At 41.6% G+C, this 13,744-nt stretch overlaps 1 protein-coding gene across 1 annotated transcript in view; it reads right to left on the bottom strand.

Annotated features, from left to right (window-relative positions):
• The window catches only part of PTPRD (protein tyrosine phosphatase receptor type D), a 230,889-nt gene that overhangs the window by 42,816 nt on the left and 174,329 nt on the right, over window positions 1-13,744 (bottom strand). Inside the window, exon 29 of the mRNA XM_086629922.1 lies at window positions 11,874-12,049. Within this exon, the coding sequence (XP_086486048.1) occupies window positions 11,874-12,049 (176 nt within the window). The remainder of the gene's footprint in view (window positions 1-11,873; window positions 12,050-13,744) is intronic.

Here is a 13,744-nt window from a genome sequence, read left to right as displayed (position 1 = left end):
TATTGTGCATACAAACCTGTGAGTATGTAAAGGCAAAGATGTTGATGTTTAGTCTACCGAAAAGGAGTCTGAGGGGAGAGCTTGATGTTGTAGTAAGGTGGGTGTTGGTCTCTTCTCCCAAGTAACAGTGATAGGACAAGAGGAAACGGCCTCAAGTTGTGCCAGGAGAGGCTTAGATTGGATATCAGGAAAAATATTTTCACTGAAAGGGTTCTCAAGCACTGGAACAGGCTGCCAGGGAAGTGCTTGAGTCATCATCCATTGGAGGTCTTTAAAAAGATGTAGCAACATGGTTTAGTGGTGCACGTGGCAGTGTTAGGTTACTGGTGGGACTTGATGATCTTAAGGGTCTTTTCCAACCTAAATGATTCTATGATTCTGTGATTGTTGACACTCATCTGAACTGAGTATTTGGATTTTAAAAACTAGGTAGAAAATAAGCACTTCTGCAGTGCAATATAATTCTGTCTAAGGTCTTAATTACAGTAGCCTTGTTTAAGAAGTTCCAAACAGGCTTTGGAGACAACATAAATGAACTTCAGCCTAATCAATTCATAACAAACTTTAGTCCTCCAGTAAGTCTGCAAATCAAGCCTCATTACACTCTTACTTTTTGAAATTTCTGAGATACAATTAGTAGGTTAACAGTTAATACTGAAAGGTAATTGATAGTGAAAAAGATAACCCTAAAATTGTTTCAATTCTGCTCCTTATGACAGAGCATAGTACAATTATTAAAACAAAAGGAAACAGATATTAAAAGGAACATTGGGCATATTTGAAACGTGTTCTCTGTCTCGTCTTTCATCTTCATCTATACAAGCCAAGAACAGTTGAAAGCTATATTGCTGGCATCAATGTGAGATGCCCTTTTGGAACTCTTCCTAACAGCACGGAACGCAGGGTCTTAGCACATTCATTTTGAAGGATGAGTCCATTAAACAGGTAAGCTCAGCAAGATTTTCTGAAGAAGCCTTCAAAAGGTTTATGTGCATGGAACCGAGGGGAAAAGCGAGTGGGCTGACTACTTTTTGCTTCATCCTCCTCCTGTACTCAAGGCTGAATGCTGTGTGCAGCCCGAATAATCCTTTCGATGAATGAGGTATTACACGACACTGTGAAGAACATATTGAACAACTCAGCTTACTACTCAAGTACTCCAGCAAAGATTTTCTATTGTCCATACAAGAGGGCTAACTCTTTTAGCTGACATGAATATTACGTAAGAAATCAGCGAAACAATATAATCAAAAGAATGAAACATCAAAGCAACAAAATTCTATTATTCTTAAGTTTTTGGTTCACCTGAAAGCCAGAATTGATGAATGGATGAAGCAGCATGAAAATGAGCAATGGTATGCTGGAGAATGTTTTGGGGACCTTAAGAAGTTTCACTTTGGATTTTGTTTTTTCAATGGACATTTGAGACACAGATGGATTTCTTTTGCTAGCTTAATACATGGAAAAAATTCTTAATCTCATAAATTTGCTTCATACAGTTCCTGTGATACTGACCAGAAAGACCACCTAAAAAACCCATCTAATACTAATATGTGCCTTTCCGTAGCCAGCTGTATCCATTAACTTCCTCAGATAATAGGAAAAGCTTTGTAAGTGATGGAAGATGTAAATCATAATATTCTCTTTCAAAGACACCTGTCTGAATTAAATTTTCCAAATATATTTCTCACCATAAGAGAGAACTGAGTCTTTCATCAGAATCATCTAAATAAGGAAATCATAGAATCATAAAATGGTTTGGGTTGGAAGGGACGTTAAAGATCATCTAGTTCCAAAACCTCTGCTATGGGCAGGGACATCTTCCACTAGACCAGGTTGCAAAAAGCCTCATCCAACCTGGCCTTGAACACTTCCAGGTATTGGGCAGCCATAACTCCTCTGGGAAACCTGTTCCAGTGTTTCACCACTCTCAGAGGGATGAATTTCTTCCTTAGATCTAAGCTCAATATTCCCTCTTTCAGTTTAAAGCCATTACCGTTTGTGCTAACACTACCTGCCCTTCTAAAAAGTTCCTCTCCAGCTTTCTTGTAGGCACTGAAATGCTGCAAGCAGATCTCTCTGGAGACTTCTCTTCTCCAGGCTGAAAAACCCCAACTCTTTCAGCCTGATGTCATAGAAGAGGTGCTCCAGCCCTCGGATCATCTTTGCGGGCCTCCTCTGGAGTCTTTCCAACACGTGCATGTTCTTCTTATGTTGGGGATCCCAGAGCTGAATGTAGTACTCCAGGAAGGGTCTCATGAGAACAGAGTAGAGGAGCAGAACCACCTTTCCTTGACCTGCTGGCCACGCTTCTTCTGATGCAGCTCAGGATATGGTTGGTTTTCTGGGCTGCCAGCGCATGGTGCCGGCTCATGTTGAGTTTCTCATCCACCAGCACCCCCAAGTCCTTCTCCTCAGGGCTGCTCTCAGTCCATTCTCCCTGCAACTTTGATCCATGTGTAAGACTCTGTGCTTGGCCTTGTTGAACTTCATGAGGTTCTCACAGGCCCACCTCTCCAGCCTGTCAAGGTCCCTCTGGATGGCATCCCCTCCCTCCTGTGTGTCCACCGCACCACACAGCTTGGTGTCATCAGCAGACTCACTGAGGGTGCACTCGATCCCACTGTCCATGTCACTGACAAACATCTTAAACAGCACTTATCCCAACATCACCCCCTGAGGAACACCAGTTGTCACTAGTCTCCAGTGGGACATTGAGCTGTTGACCACATCCTTGGAGTGCGACCACCCAGCCAATTCCAAATCCACTGAGTGATCCATCTGTCAAATCCATGTCACCCCAATTTAGAGACAAGGATGTCATGCGAGACAGTGTCAAATGCTTTGGACAAGTCCAGGTAGATGATGTCAATTGCTCTTCCCTTATCCACCAATGCTGTAACCCCACCATAGAAGGCCACCAAATTAGTCAGGCAGGATATGCCCTTAGTGAAGTCATGTTGACTGTCACCAATAACGTCTTTTTTTTTCCCATGTGCCTTAGCATAGTTTCCAGGAGCATCTGCTCCATGATCTTGCCGATTACAGAGGTGAGACTGACTGGCCTGTAGTTCCCTGGGTCTTCTTTCTTTCCCTTTTTAAAAATGGGTGTTATGTTTCCCCTTTTCCAATTGGGGGAAACTTCACCAGATTGCCATGACTTCTCAAATATTCCTCAGGACCTGTGGATTAATCTCCTCAGGTCCCATGGACTCATGCACTTTCAGGTTCCTTAGATGGTCTTGAACGTGATCTTCTCCTGCAGTGGGCCGTTCTTCATTCTCCCCGTCCCTGCCTTTGCCTTCTGTGACTTGTGAGGTGTGGCCAGTGAAGACTGAGGCAAAAAAGCCAATAGTCAGGTTTCTCCATATCCTGAATAACGAGGTCTCCCATTTCCTTCTGGAGAAGCTCCATAGTTTTCCTAGTTCTCTTTTTATCACTGACATACCTATAGAAGTTTTTCTTGTTGCCCTTGACGTCCGTGGCCAAATTTAATTCTATCAGGGCTTTAGCCTTCTTGACCTGATCCCTGGTTGTACAATTTCTCTGTATTCCTCTCAGGCTACCAGTCCTTGCTTCCACCCTCTGTAAGATTCCTTCTTCTGTTTGAGCTTGTTCAGGAGCTCCTTGTTCATCCATGCAGGCCTCCTGACGTTTTTGCCAACTTCCTCTTTTTTGGGATGCATCACTGCTGAGCTTGGAGGTGATCCTTGAATATTAACCAGCTTTCTTGGGCCCCTCTTCCCTCCAGGGCTTTATCTCATGGTACCCTACCAAGCAGATCCTTGAAGATGCTGAAATCTACTCTCTTGAAGACCAGGGTAGTGAGCTTGCTGAGTGCCCTCCTCACCACCCTAAGAATCTTGAACTCCACCATTTCATGGTCACTGCAGACAACGCTGCCTTTGAGCTTCACATTCCCCACCAGTCCCTCCTTGTTGTGAGAATAAGGCCCAGCATAGCACCTCTCCTTGTTGGTTTTTCTATCGCTTGGAGAAGGAAATTATCATCAACACATTCCAGAAACCTCCTGGGTTTCATACGCTTTAATGTGCATTTATTTTCCTTAAACAACACTAAATTCGCTCACCGACTGGCTGGAATTCCTTGAAAGTACTCCTCGTACTGAAGCAATAGCTTGCAGTGCTACACCAGACATGACCTAATCATTGCATTTTGAAAACAAGTATGCAGAATTTTTAATTTTGCAAGGAAAACATCTAACTCATAGTGTCAGTGGCCAGTCTCTACACGTGGCATAGTCCCTCTCTCTGTATTAAGACAAGAATTACACGAGGCAGTAACGTATGCCTTACCTCAAGCACAAAGCAAATAAACTACGCAAACAAAGGATAATTAAGGAGTTACGATACAGTTTTGATTAAACAAACCACTTGCTATACACTCGCCTCGGGGAAATGGCATTTTTGAGAAAACTATCAGTTTACCTGAACAGCTAAGAGAAACCACTCTGTTTATGGACACAGAATCACAACACAAAAAACTGGATTGCTGCCTTGAAAAATACGTGTGGCAGTAACAGTTATTGCCATATCATTTCAGGTAAGACTCTGGTGCAAACAGTTCTTGAAAGCTTACAGTGGAAGAGACTGCACAAAATACCCTACAGAATTTGCTCCATTCATGACATTGTGTTTTGGAAGTTCTTTAACAGTTTAACACAAATCGCCCTTGCTGCAAAGTTTATCTCTTCCTTCTAGAGCCCCACAGGCAGGCAAAATGGTTGCCTGCCATGAAATTTTTAACAGCCTTTCACAGGCTGGAAGACTATTATGTTTTCCTTCACTCTCTTCTATATAGAAGAAATCCAATTCTTTCTGACTTTCCTCTTACACCCTCATCTTTAAAAAAGGGACCCAGGACAACCCGGGAAACTACAGACCAGTCAGCCTTACCTCTGTGCCAGGTAAAACCATGGAACAGATTCTCCTGGTAGCTGTACTAAGGCACATAAAAAATAACCAAGTGGTTGGTGACAGCCAACATGGCTTCCCTAGGGCCAAGTCGTGCCTGACTGATTTAGTGGCCTTCTACGACAAAGCTACAGCGCTGGTTGACGTGGGTAAAGTAACAGATGTCGTTTTCCTGGACTTGTGCAAGGCGTTTGACACTGTCCCACATGACATCCTTGTCTCTAAAATGGAGAGACACGGATTTGACAGATGGACCACTCGAGGGATAAAGAACTGGATGGATGGTTGCATTCAAAGAGTTGTGGTCAATGGTGCAATGTCTACATGGAGACCAGTGTCAAGTGGTGTTCCTCAGGGGTCTGTTCTGGGTCCAGTGCTGTTCAACATCTTTGTCAGTGACATGGATGACGGCATTGAGTGCACCCTCAGTAAGTTTGCCGATGACACCAAGCTGTGTGGTGCCGTGGACTCACTTGAGGGAAGAGATGCCATGCAGAGGGACGTTGATAGGCTTGAGAAATGGGCCAGTGCAAACTGCATGAGCTTCAACAAGTCAAAACGCAAGGTCCTTCACCTGGGTCGGGCCAATCCTAGGCACAGATACAAACTGGGCACAGAGGGGGTTGAGAGTAGCCCTGAAGAGAAGGATTTGGGGGTGTTTATAGATGAGAAGCTCAACATGAGCCAGCAGTGTGCTCATGCGGCCCAGAAGGCCAACCACATCCTGGGATGTACCAAGAGAAGCGTGGTCAGCAGGTCAAGAGAGGTGATTCTCCCCCTCTGCTCTTGTGAGACCCCACCTCGAATACTGTGTCCAGTTCTGGTGTCCCCACCATAAGAGAGACATAGATTTGTTGGAGTGTGTTCAGAGGAGGGCCACAAAGATGATCCAGGGGCTGGAGCACCTCTGCTACGAGGACAGGTTGTGGGAGCTGGGATTGTTGAGCCTTGAAAAGAGAAGACTTCAGGGGGACCTAATAGCTGCCTTCCAATACCTGAAGGGAACTTACAGGAAGGCTGGAGAGGGACTTTTTACAAGAGTGTCCACTGATAGGACAACGGGAAATGGGTTTAAGTTGAAGGAGAACAGATTTAGATTAGATCTTAGGAAGAAATTCTTCAGTAGGAGGGTGGTAAGACTTTGGAATAAATTCCCCAGAGAAGTTGTGGATGCCCCTTCCCTGGAGGTGTTCAAGGCCAGGTTGGACAGAGCCTTGAGTAGCCTGGTCTAGTTGAGAGGCGTCCCTGCCCATGACAGGGAGGCTGGATTAGATGATCTCTGAGGTCCCTTCCAGCCTGTGCCATTCTATGATTCTATGATTTCCCCATCCTCTGATTATTATTGTTCTTTTCTACGTTCTCTTTAATTTACCAACACCTTTTCACATGGGGTGTCCATTCTGTACACCCTCAACTCCAAATGTGTATAAGCTGAAATAACCAGACACGGCATGCCAAAACTACTTGCAGCCTGTGTAGTGGCATTGTAGCATTTATTTTCACACAAAATTAGCTCTGCTTATAGTATGGCACTTCCACAGCTATTTTGCTGGGTGACATAATAGTCTGAGTTTTAGCTGAGGCACCTCAGCACAGCACTTCCACCTGTAGTATGCCTAGAAAAAGAAACTTTAAGCTTTATTGGTGAACGCAGTCTATGTTAGTACGTAACTAGGATCAGATTTTTACATGAATTAAACACTTATGACTGACTGCATTTTAGTGAGAGTTGAGCACACCCCTGCCCTTGAGCCTCTGAGAACCCTTCCATAATGAACAGCCATATGGTTGAGTTTTACAGTTCTGACATGGTAACTGGTGACTCAAGCTCGTAAAATGGTGTAGGAATTCTTGGACTGTGGCCATCACATTCTGCTACAGTGAAAAAAAAAAAAACACAGTACAAACCTACACATTTTTATTTTTATTTTTGTAAATCTGGCGAGCACATGGTCTACTTGACTTTGGATTTTTCTTTTTTTTTTTTGCCAGCTCTCTCATTCATTTTTCTTCTGACTCATATCTTAACTTGCTGAGAGCACTAAAGAAGTGAAATAAAATTCTGATAGTACACTATTGATACAGAAGTTATTGGTTTGCCATTAAAATTAGGGAATGAACAATGAAAAAACTGCACATTCAATTCCTCTTTAGTAAAACAACACAATTCAGTATGAAAGAATGCCATCTGCAACAAATGTCCTATCTGCTAAAAGGTCTGCTGGGAGAGATGTTAACCTATCTCTTACCAGATAAAGACATCCATAGTTTTCTAGTTGCTGCAAAACATAGCTAGAATTTTATTTACATTTTTCTATGTTTAAATACCTATTTCACACACACAAAAAAATTCATACCTGTGTTGCCCAATAGAAAACATCAGTGCAGCTTTTATGCACAAAAAATCAATTACATTTTGTCTAGATACACTAGAATACAGGTGGATTTGGGAGCATATTGACATAATCTGTAATTAATTGTTAAGTGCACGTATTGATGACTGTTCTACCCATACTAGTGAAGTTACTTATTGTCAATTATTTTCATTCCAATATTTTGACAGGTTATAGCTACACTATTACCTCTCAAAACATGCTTAGGAGAAAAGATCTGAAATTTGCTGCTGAAGCCCTGCACAACAAATGGAAAAATACCTTAACCACAATCACGTAAAACTCTGCTGAACAGTCTGTATTTGTCTGAAAGATCTTCATGCATTTCATACAGACAAGAAAACAATATGTTCTTCATTTTCTTTACTTATTACTAACTGTTGTGCTTGTACTATTGCTTTATCTTATCTAGGATGTCAGCTACGTTAGACATCAGTGCCTATGCTACCATCAACAAATGGAGATCAGTATGAAAACTAAAGCCTTCCTCATCAGTATAGAAGTTCAGAATCTGTCTCATATTTGAATAATTGCTAGGGTCATTATATTGTCATTTAGTTTTAACCTGATTGTTTTTTTTTTGACAGAAGATTCTAATCGTAGGCACTGTGGTCCCTAGATAGAAAATATTGCCAATGAGGTTCAGGAGGGAGGTAAGTATTTTCTATCAGCTCCAAAACTACATGGTAAATGTATTCACAATAAGGAATTACATAGCTAAGATGGAAAGGCCTGAAATCCCTTTCCAGTGAACGATCCACAACAGCATCCTACCCTGAAACAGGAGGCAGGACTAAATGTTTCCTGTTTGAGGCTGTAAAGTGAGACTCTCTTATCTTCATCTGGTCATTCATGTCATTCACTACAGCACACGAGTTCTCACAACGTTCAATTAATTCAGAGGATCTAAAAAAAAAAGGAAAATCTGCACTGCTGGGGCAGAGGGAAAGACAGAGGAGTGAGGAAGGGAGGTATCATACATCAACGCTTTACCTGCTTTACCACTGTCCTTAGTGCAACACACAGTTGCCTTTTTTAATCTCTAATTTGCAACCTTCAATATCGCTCTTTTATGTCATTTAGATAAAGCTCATACATGTGACAAATATGCTAGCAACACTGTTCCATGCACTGTCAGTGTGCATAATTCTTTTTGATATAAATTATGTGCACGGTAGTTGAATGATGGGACTGACTTTCTCCCTCTAGTCTGGTTTAGGTCAAGTGAGATTCAGGTGATGACATTTCATACGAAACCAACAAAGTGTGAAAGGTTATAAGTGAAAGAGCTTCTCTTTTCCTGCAGCTTCCTTTTAGGCAAACAAATGAATAATGAATTCACTGTAACATCTTCATTTGATGCACTCAGCTGTAAAATATGTACATTCTCAAAGCTGAAGTTACTCAGACATCTAACACATGCTAATGAACCAACTTTGTTTCTGCAGATGCAATTAAAATCCCCATCTTTATCTATGCAGTCCAGGTTAAAAAGGCTGATATTAAGCTGCAGGACTACATAATGAAAAAAGCAAGCTAAACAGAAATGACGACATGGAGATGGAAAGTAGACGAAGTCCCGGAGAGAAATGATCTTGCCTTGCAGCAGGAATAATGATCAGGCTGCCAAGACACAAAAGCAATCAAAAAGGAATCAAAGGAAAAAGAGAAACAAAATTAGCTAAGATCTTCATCTCTAATGGTATGTAACAGTGTTTGTATTTCATGTCTGAAATTTCTCTTGGATGGGATATGCTATATAAAAATGATAGCATGAGAAAAAATAACGATAAAATGTTGTCATCATATTCTTTTCCCACACAGGGATTCCCACTGCTGCCTCACCATCAATACCATTAATCACATTACACGTAGATACTGCATTAGGAGAAGAGGTAACTGGTGTGCCATATTCACAGAGTTGCAAACTCTAAGACGGGAGGTGAATTACGCGCTGGATAGCTGGTCTTTGATGCTTTACATCGAGTGCATCAAACTCACTTGACCTATGAACACAGAATGAGCTAAATTATGCACAAAAAAATACGCTAACATAAGCACTGTACGCACAGACAATCCATTGACTAGATTGTCTGGTTTCTCATTACACTCAGGGAAAGTATTGCTGCTGAATGCTAATCACTTCTGGAGGTGATTACTATTCTGATCCGTGTTTTTTTAGGGTGCAGTCAGCAAAGGCTTGAGTTAGCTTAAAACTCTGCTAAGCAATTATTGGAGAGAATGAGTAGAATTTCATTTAGTTACATCAAAACATCTTTCTAGACAGTGCCTGTCTGTGGCCTGCAGTATTAAGATAAACTCTGAAGTATTTAAGTATACCTTCTGCAATGGGCTGCTCATTAGGATCGGATTTTTTTCTTAGCACTGATGCTATTTAGCAGCAACTTTAATATAAGAAATAATTAGTGAAGAAATGGGCAAAATTTTATTTGCTTAATTCCAAACAACTGCCAGTTCCTAGACTAGACAAGGCCTGTAGATTCAAGATAAAATGAAAATTTCTGATAAAATTACCCTCTGCTCTGTACTAAATGCCATTGAGTATGTACAGGCAGTGATGTTAATGTAGGTTGAATTTACATGCAGAAAGTGATTCTGTAATTACAATGTTATACATTGCTTGAACTGCAAAAAAGCTACTCTTATTTTTAAAAACTGGTGAAACGGTAAAAGAATAAATACATATATGTACTTTGGTAAGCCTCCAGAGAGGAAAGACTGCAGCAAAGAGGTTCACCAAGTCATGTAATCATTGCAATTATATCAATCTGAGCATGTGAAAAAAATATCAATGCCAGCACAGTACAGTATTAGGCTTCACAGTGCATTCCCCCCCCCCCCCGTTGCAAGCTTGCACATGCAAAAACATTTCCATGTTGAAATGGAGCTCATCCACGACTTACTGAAGTATCAACTATTATCCAGTTACCTCCGTAAGACACTTTTTACTGATTTAAAAGCTTTTCTGGACAAGAAATATCCTCTTCTCCTCCCTAGTCTCTTTCTCTCTTTCTGAACTGTTTTTGATCCTCTGTGTTGATGGTATTTTTTAACAGGTGTTGCACAGAGCCTTAGGTACCTTAGCTTTTTTGTATTGCTAAGGACCTTCCACCTGCAATGCCACAGCCTGTGTCCCACTTGCAGCTCCCTACTCCTTCACACAAGCTCCCAGGACAGCACACCCCAGGACACCCGTGGCAGTATTCTTCCCCTGACGCTCTTGTTTGTTATTCATCTCCTGGACTTAATATTTGCAAACCCTGACACTGTCATTATGGCAAGTTCCCTTTTTGTACAAGGGAAGCAATGGCCACTGATGTTAGAATCGCCCCTTTTTTCTCCCCTTTCCTGATTTCTACATTTGGTCGTCGCTTCTGGTTTGCACTGCAGGACTCATCAACGCATTTGCAGAAAGCTCAGCCATGAGCCAGTGACAGTAGCACCTTCCCCAGCCAACCCATCCTCCCAGCAACGACAGCAGCATCACGAGCAGGAACAACCCACAAGGAGCTTGAGTACATCTTGACATAAAATACAGAGTTATTGTGGGAGAAGTATGACGGGGAACCATTTGCTCTACTGGAGAGGGTGCTGAAGGCTGGACACTGACCTCTCCTTCTGACTGGCCACTGAGAAGGGTTTTTCTCTTTCCTTTTCTCATTATCTTTATTTTTTTTTTTTTCCTTTCGCTGCTCTCCACCCCCAAGTAACATCCACCATTAGAACTGATGAATGTCATCAAATGCAGACCTGCTAGTAAATCTTCATGCAACACACGGCGGTCTGTTACTACTCTTTCCATCATTTTCCTTATTATATGACAAAAAATATTACTACTTTCTTCTTTTGATTTCCCTTCACATATAGCACATATTTTATCACAGCATTTCTACTATTAGAATAGCATCCTTATGTTTTACTCCTTTACTTTCTGAATTTTACTTTGCCCTTTAAAATTGAATTTGAAATATCACAGGTAATTTTGTATTCTATTACTGGATATGCAATTGTAGAGTTTTTCTAGCACCTACCATGTGCTAAAAAAAATTAAATTCTTATGTTTCTTATGGAAATCTGAATCCTCACTGATCCTAAGTAATGTTTAATCTATACGACATAAAACTGAAAATAAAATTCAATGCTGTTGACACACATTAACTTCCTCATAAAAGGATGATACAATTGTATTCTTGATACTACAGAGGAAGTAACATTTTCAATCACTTCCTAATGTTTCCAGTATGATTGAAACAGAAAAAAAAAAAATATATATATCACTGTGGGTCAAGAGATTTCAAGTTTTTCAGAGTACAAAAAGACCTGACAAAATAAGTGGCATGACTTGATAATTTCACAGTGGAACTAACGTTTCCTACATAAGTGATTTTCACTCATAGTATGGGCACTTCTAACCGGTGGCAACCTAAAAAAATCTGTTCTTGTGCATACACAGGAGGCAGACAAACACACAAGAAAGAACAAAGATCAGGTACAATATTATTAACATTGTACATGTTTTCCTTACCCTGGACCTCTCCTCTAGTTTCGTCATCATGACTACAGTTGCACCCCGTTGCTCCCACATCATTCTCCAGAAGTCACCAAAGGTTTCTGGCAAGGCCCCTTGCGTTGCTATATAAGCATTCTGCTTTCTGTATCCATCTATGTAGTTGGCGTTGATATAGTCGCTGCCTGGTATGCCTGCAAAGAGAGAACAAAACGGATGAAAACACAGGGCAGTGTTTCTGTGCAGTCCTAAAGGGCTAAAAAATCCTGTGACACAGCTGGATCACTGAACCCTAGCTTGCTGCACGCCAAGTAGTACAGGGGTATCTACAGTGAGTGTATGCCATCTGTAGAGACAAAGGGTATGATGTCCTCTCTGGAAACAAAGTACTCAGTCTGATAAGAAAGTATAAAAGAAGCCCGAAAACCTCTAGGTTTTGCCCCGAGCAACCTGATCTAGTTGGAGATATCCCGGTTCCTTGCAGGGGGGTTGGACTAGATGAGCTTTGAAGGTCCCTTCCAGCCCTAACCATTCTATGATTCTATGATTCTATGATTCTAGCAGATGGAAAGAGCCAGGAGTGGAAACAGCAGCATTTAAAAGCTGGTCTGACACTGCCTGCAGTCACCCACCAGTATGGCAGCCTCTGCCTGGGCCAGACAGGGAAGCCTCTCCATCAGATGCCCTGAGTAGGCTCCATTTAACACTCTTGTTGAGCTCACTGCTTTTCATTTAAATACAGAAAAAGGGTTATTGTTGTCAGACTACTAATATTGCTGCAACACTCCCATTAAATGGGAAGCTAACTATAAGCTTTAACACATTATGTAAGTCAGGTTTAAGAAACAGTGGCATCTGCTATAGAGTGTGTGCATGAAATAAAGACCTCTGCAGGTCTGAATAAAATCTAAATCCATCAAAAGAAGGTGGAATCCAAGAACTGTGGGTATTTTGGACCTACAGTGTCAACTGCTCGAGGCTCAGGTATTTTGGGCAAGACTTACAGAGAGACTTCAGGTATGTCTACCAGACATGTGTCTGTGCTGTAAGCCACATGGAAGTGAGACAGCTCCTAAATGGGATCTATTTAACCGAGGATATATAGTGCCATGTCTGTACGGAGAGTTGGACCATAACATGCTACCCACCAAGGTCAAGGATTGGCTGTAGTGAAGATGATGTTACTAGTCTGGATCTGGACTACTAAGGCAGCCGTGCTCACAGAAAGGGGTAAATATGGACCCACAGGTCCCAGTCTCATCCCTCCTGGATTCTGCAGTTCAGTGCCCAGCTTTTAAACCAGACTATGTGCACACTGGAAGACAAAGCATGGCAGGCACCAGTTTTGATGTCACTACTGTTTTTCTAACTGATGTCTTGAGGAAGAAAAGCTACTCATGTGAGATCTCAGTGCTGGTGGGATGGCAAAGCAGTGTTTCTCACATTACTGCAGAGTTGAACGTGGAAGTGTTCCCCAGATGAGTCAGCTGAAATACAGAACTGTGTCTCATAGCAAAATGATACAGAAGATTTGATAAAGTAATTAATAGAGGCTACTTCTTTGAGCAGAAATAAATGATGTATGCTTACACAGCCGATCCAAAACCCCAGGATACGGTGCAGGTTCCACAAACTCTTTCAAAACAGAGTCGAGGTGATACGAGATCCCTCCCTTACTCTAAAGCTGTGACTATTTTCACTCTACAAATCAACACAGCTGAATTTCTTTGGCTACGAAACACAATAAAATACTGAATACATTCAAAGAAATGTTTCTCAAGCTTTCTACCAAAAACTGAACCTCCAGATCTATTCTGATGCATTATCTCCTGCTGGTGATTCCAAACCAGGAGCTACCAGGGCTGCACATGCCTGTCTTTCCTGACAAC

Source organism: Tauraco erythrolophus, chromosome Z (assembly GCF_009769465.1).
Source record: "Tauraco erythrolophus isolate bTauEry1 chromosome Z, bTauEry1.pri, whole genome shotgun sequence".
In the NCBI taxonomy this organism is placed as follows: domain Eukaryota; kingdom Metazoa; phylum Chordata; class Aves; order Musophagiformes; family Musophagidae; genus Tauraco; species Tauraco erythrolophus.
Note: the sequence above shows the minus strand (reverse complement) of the source record. Positions and strands in the feature narration are given on the sequence as shown.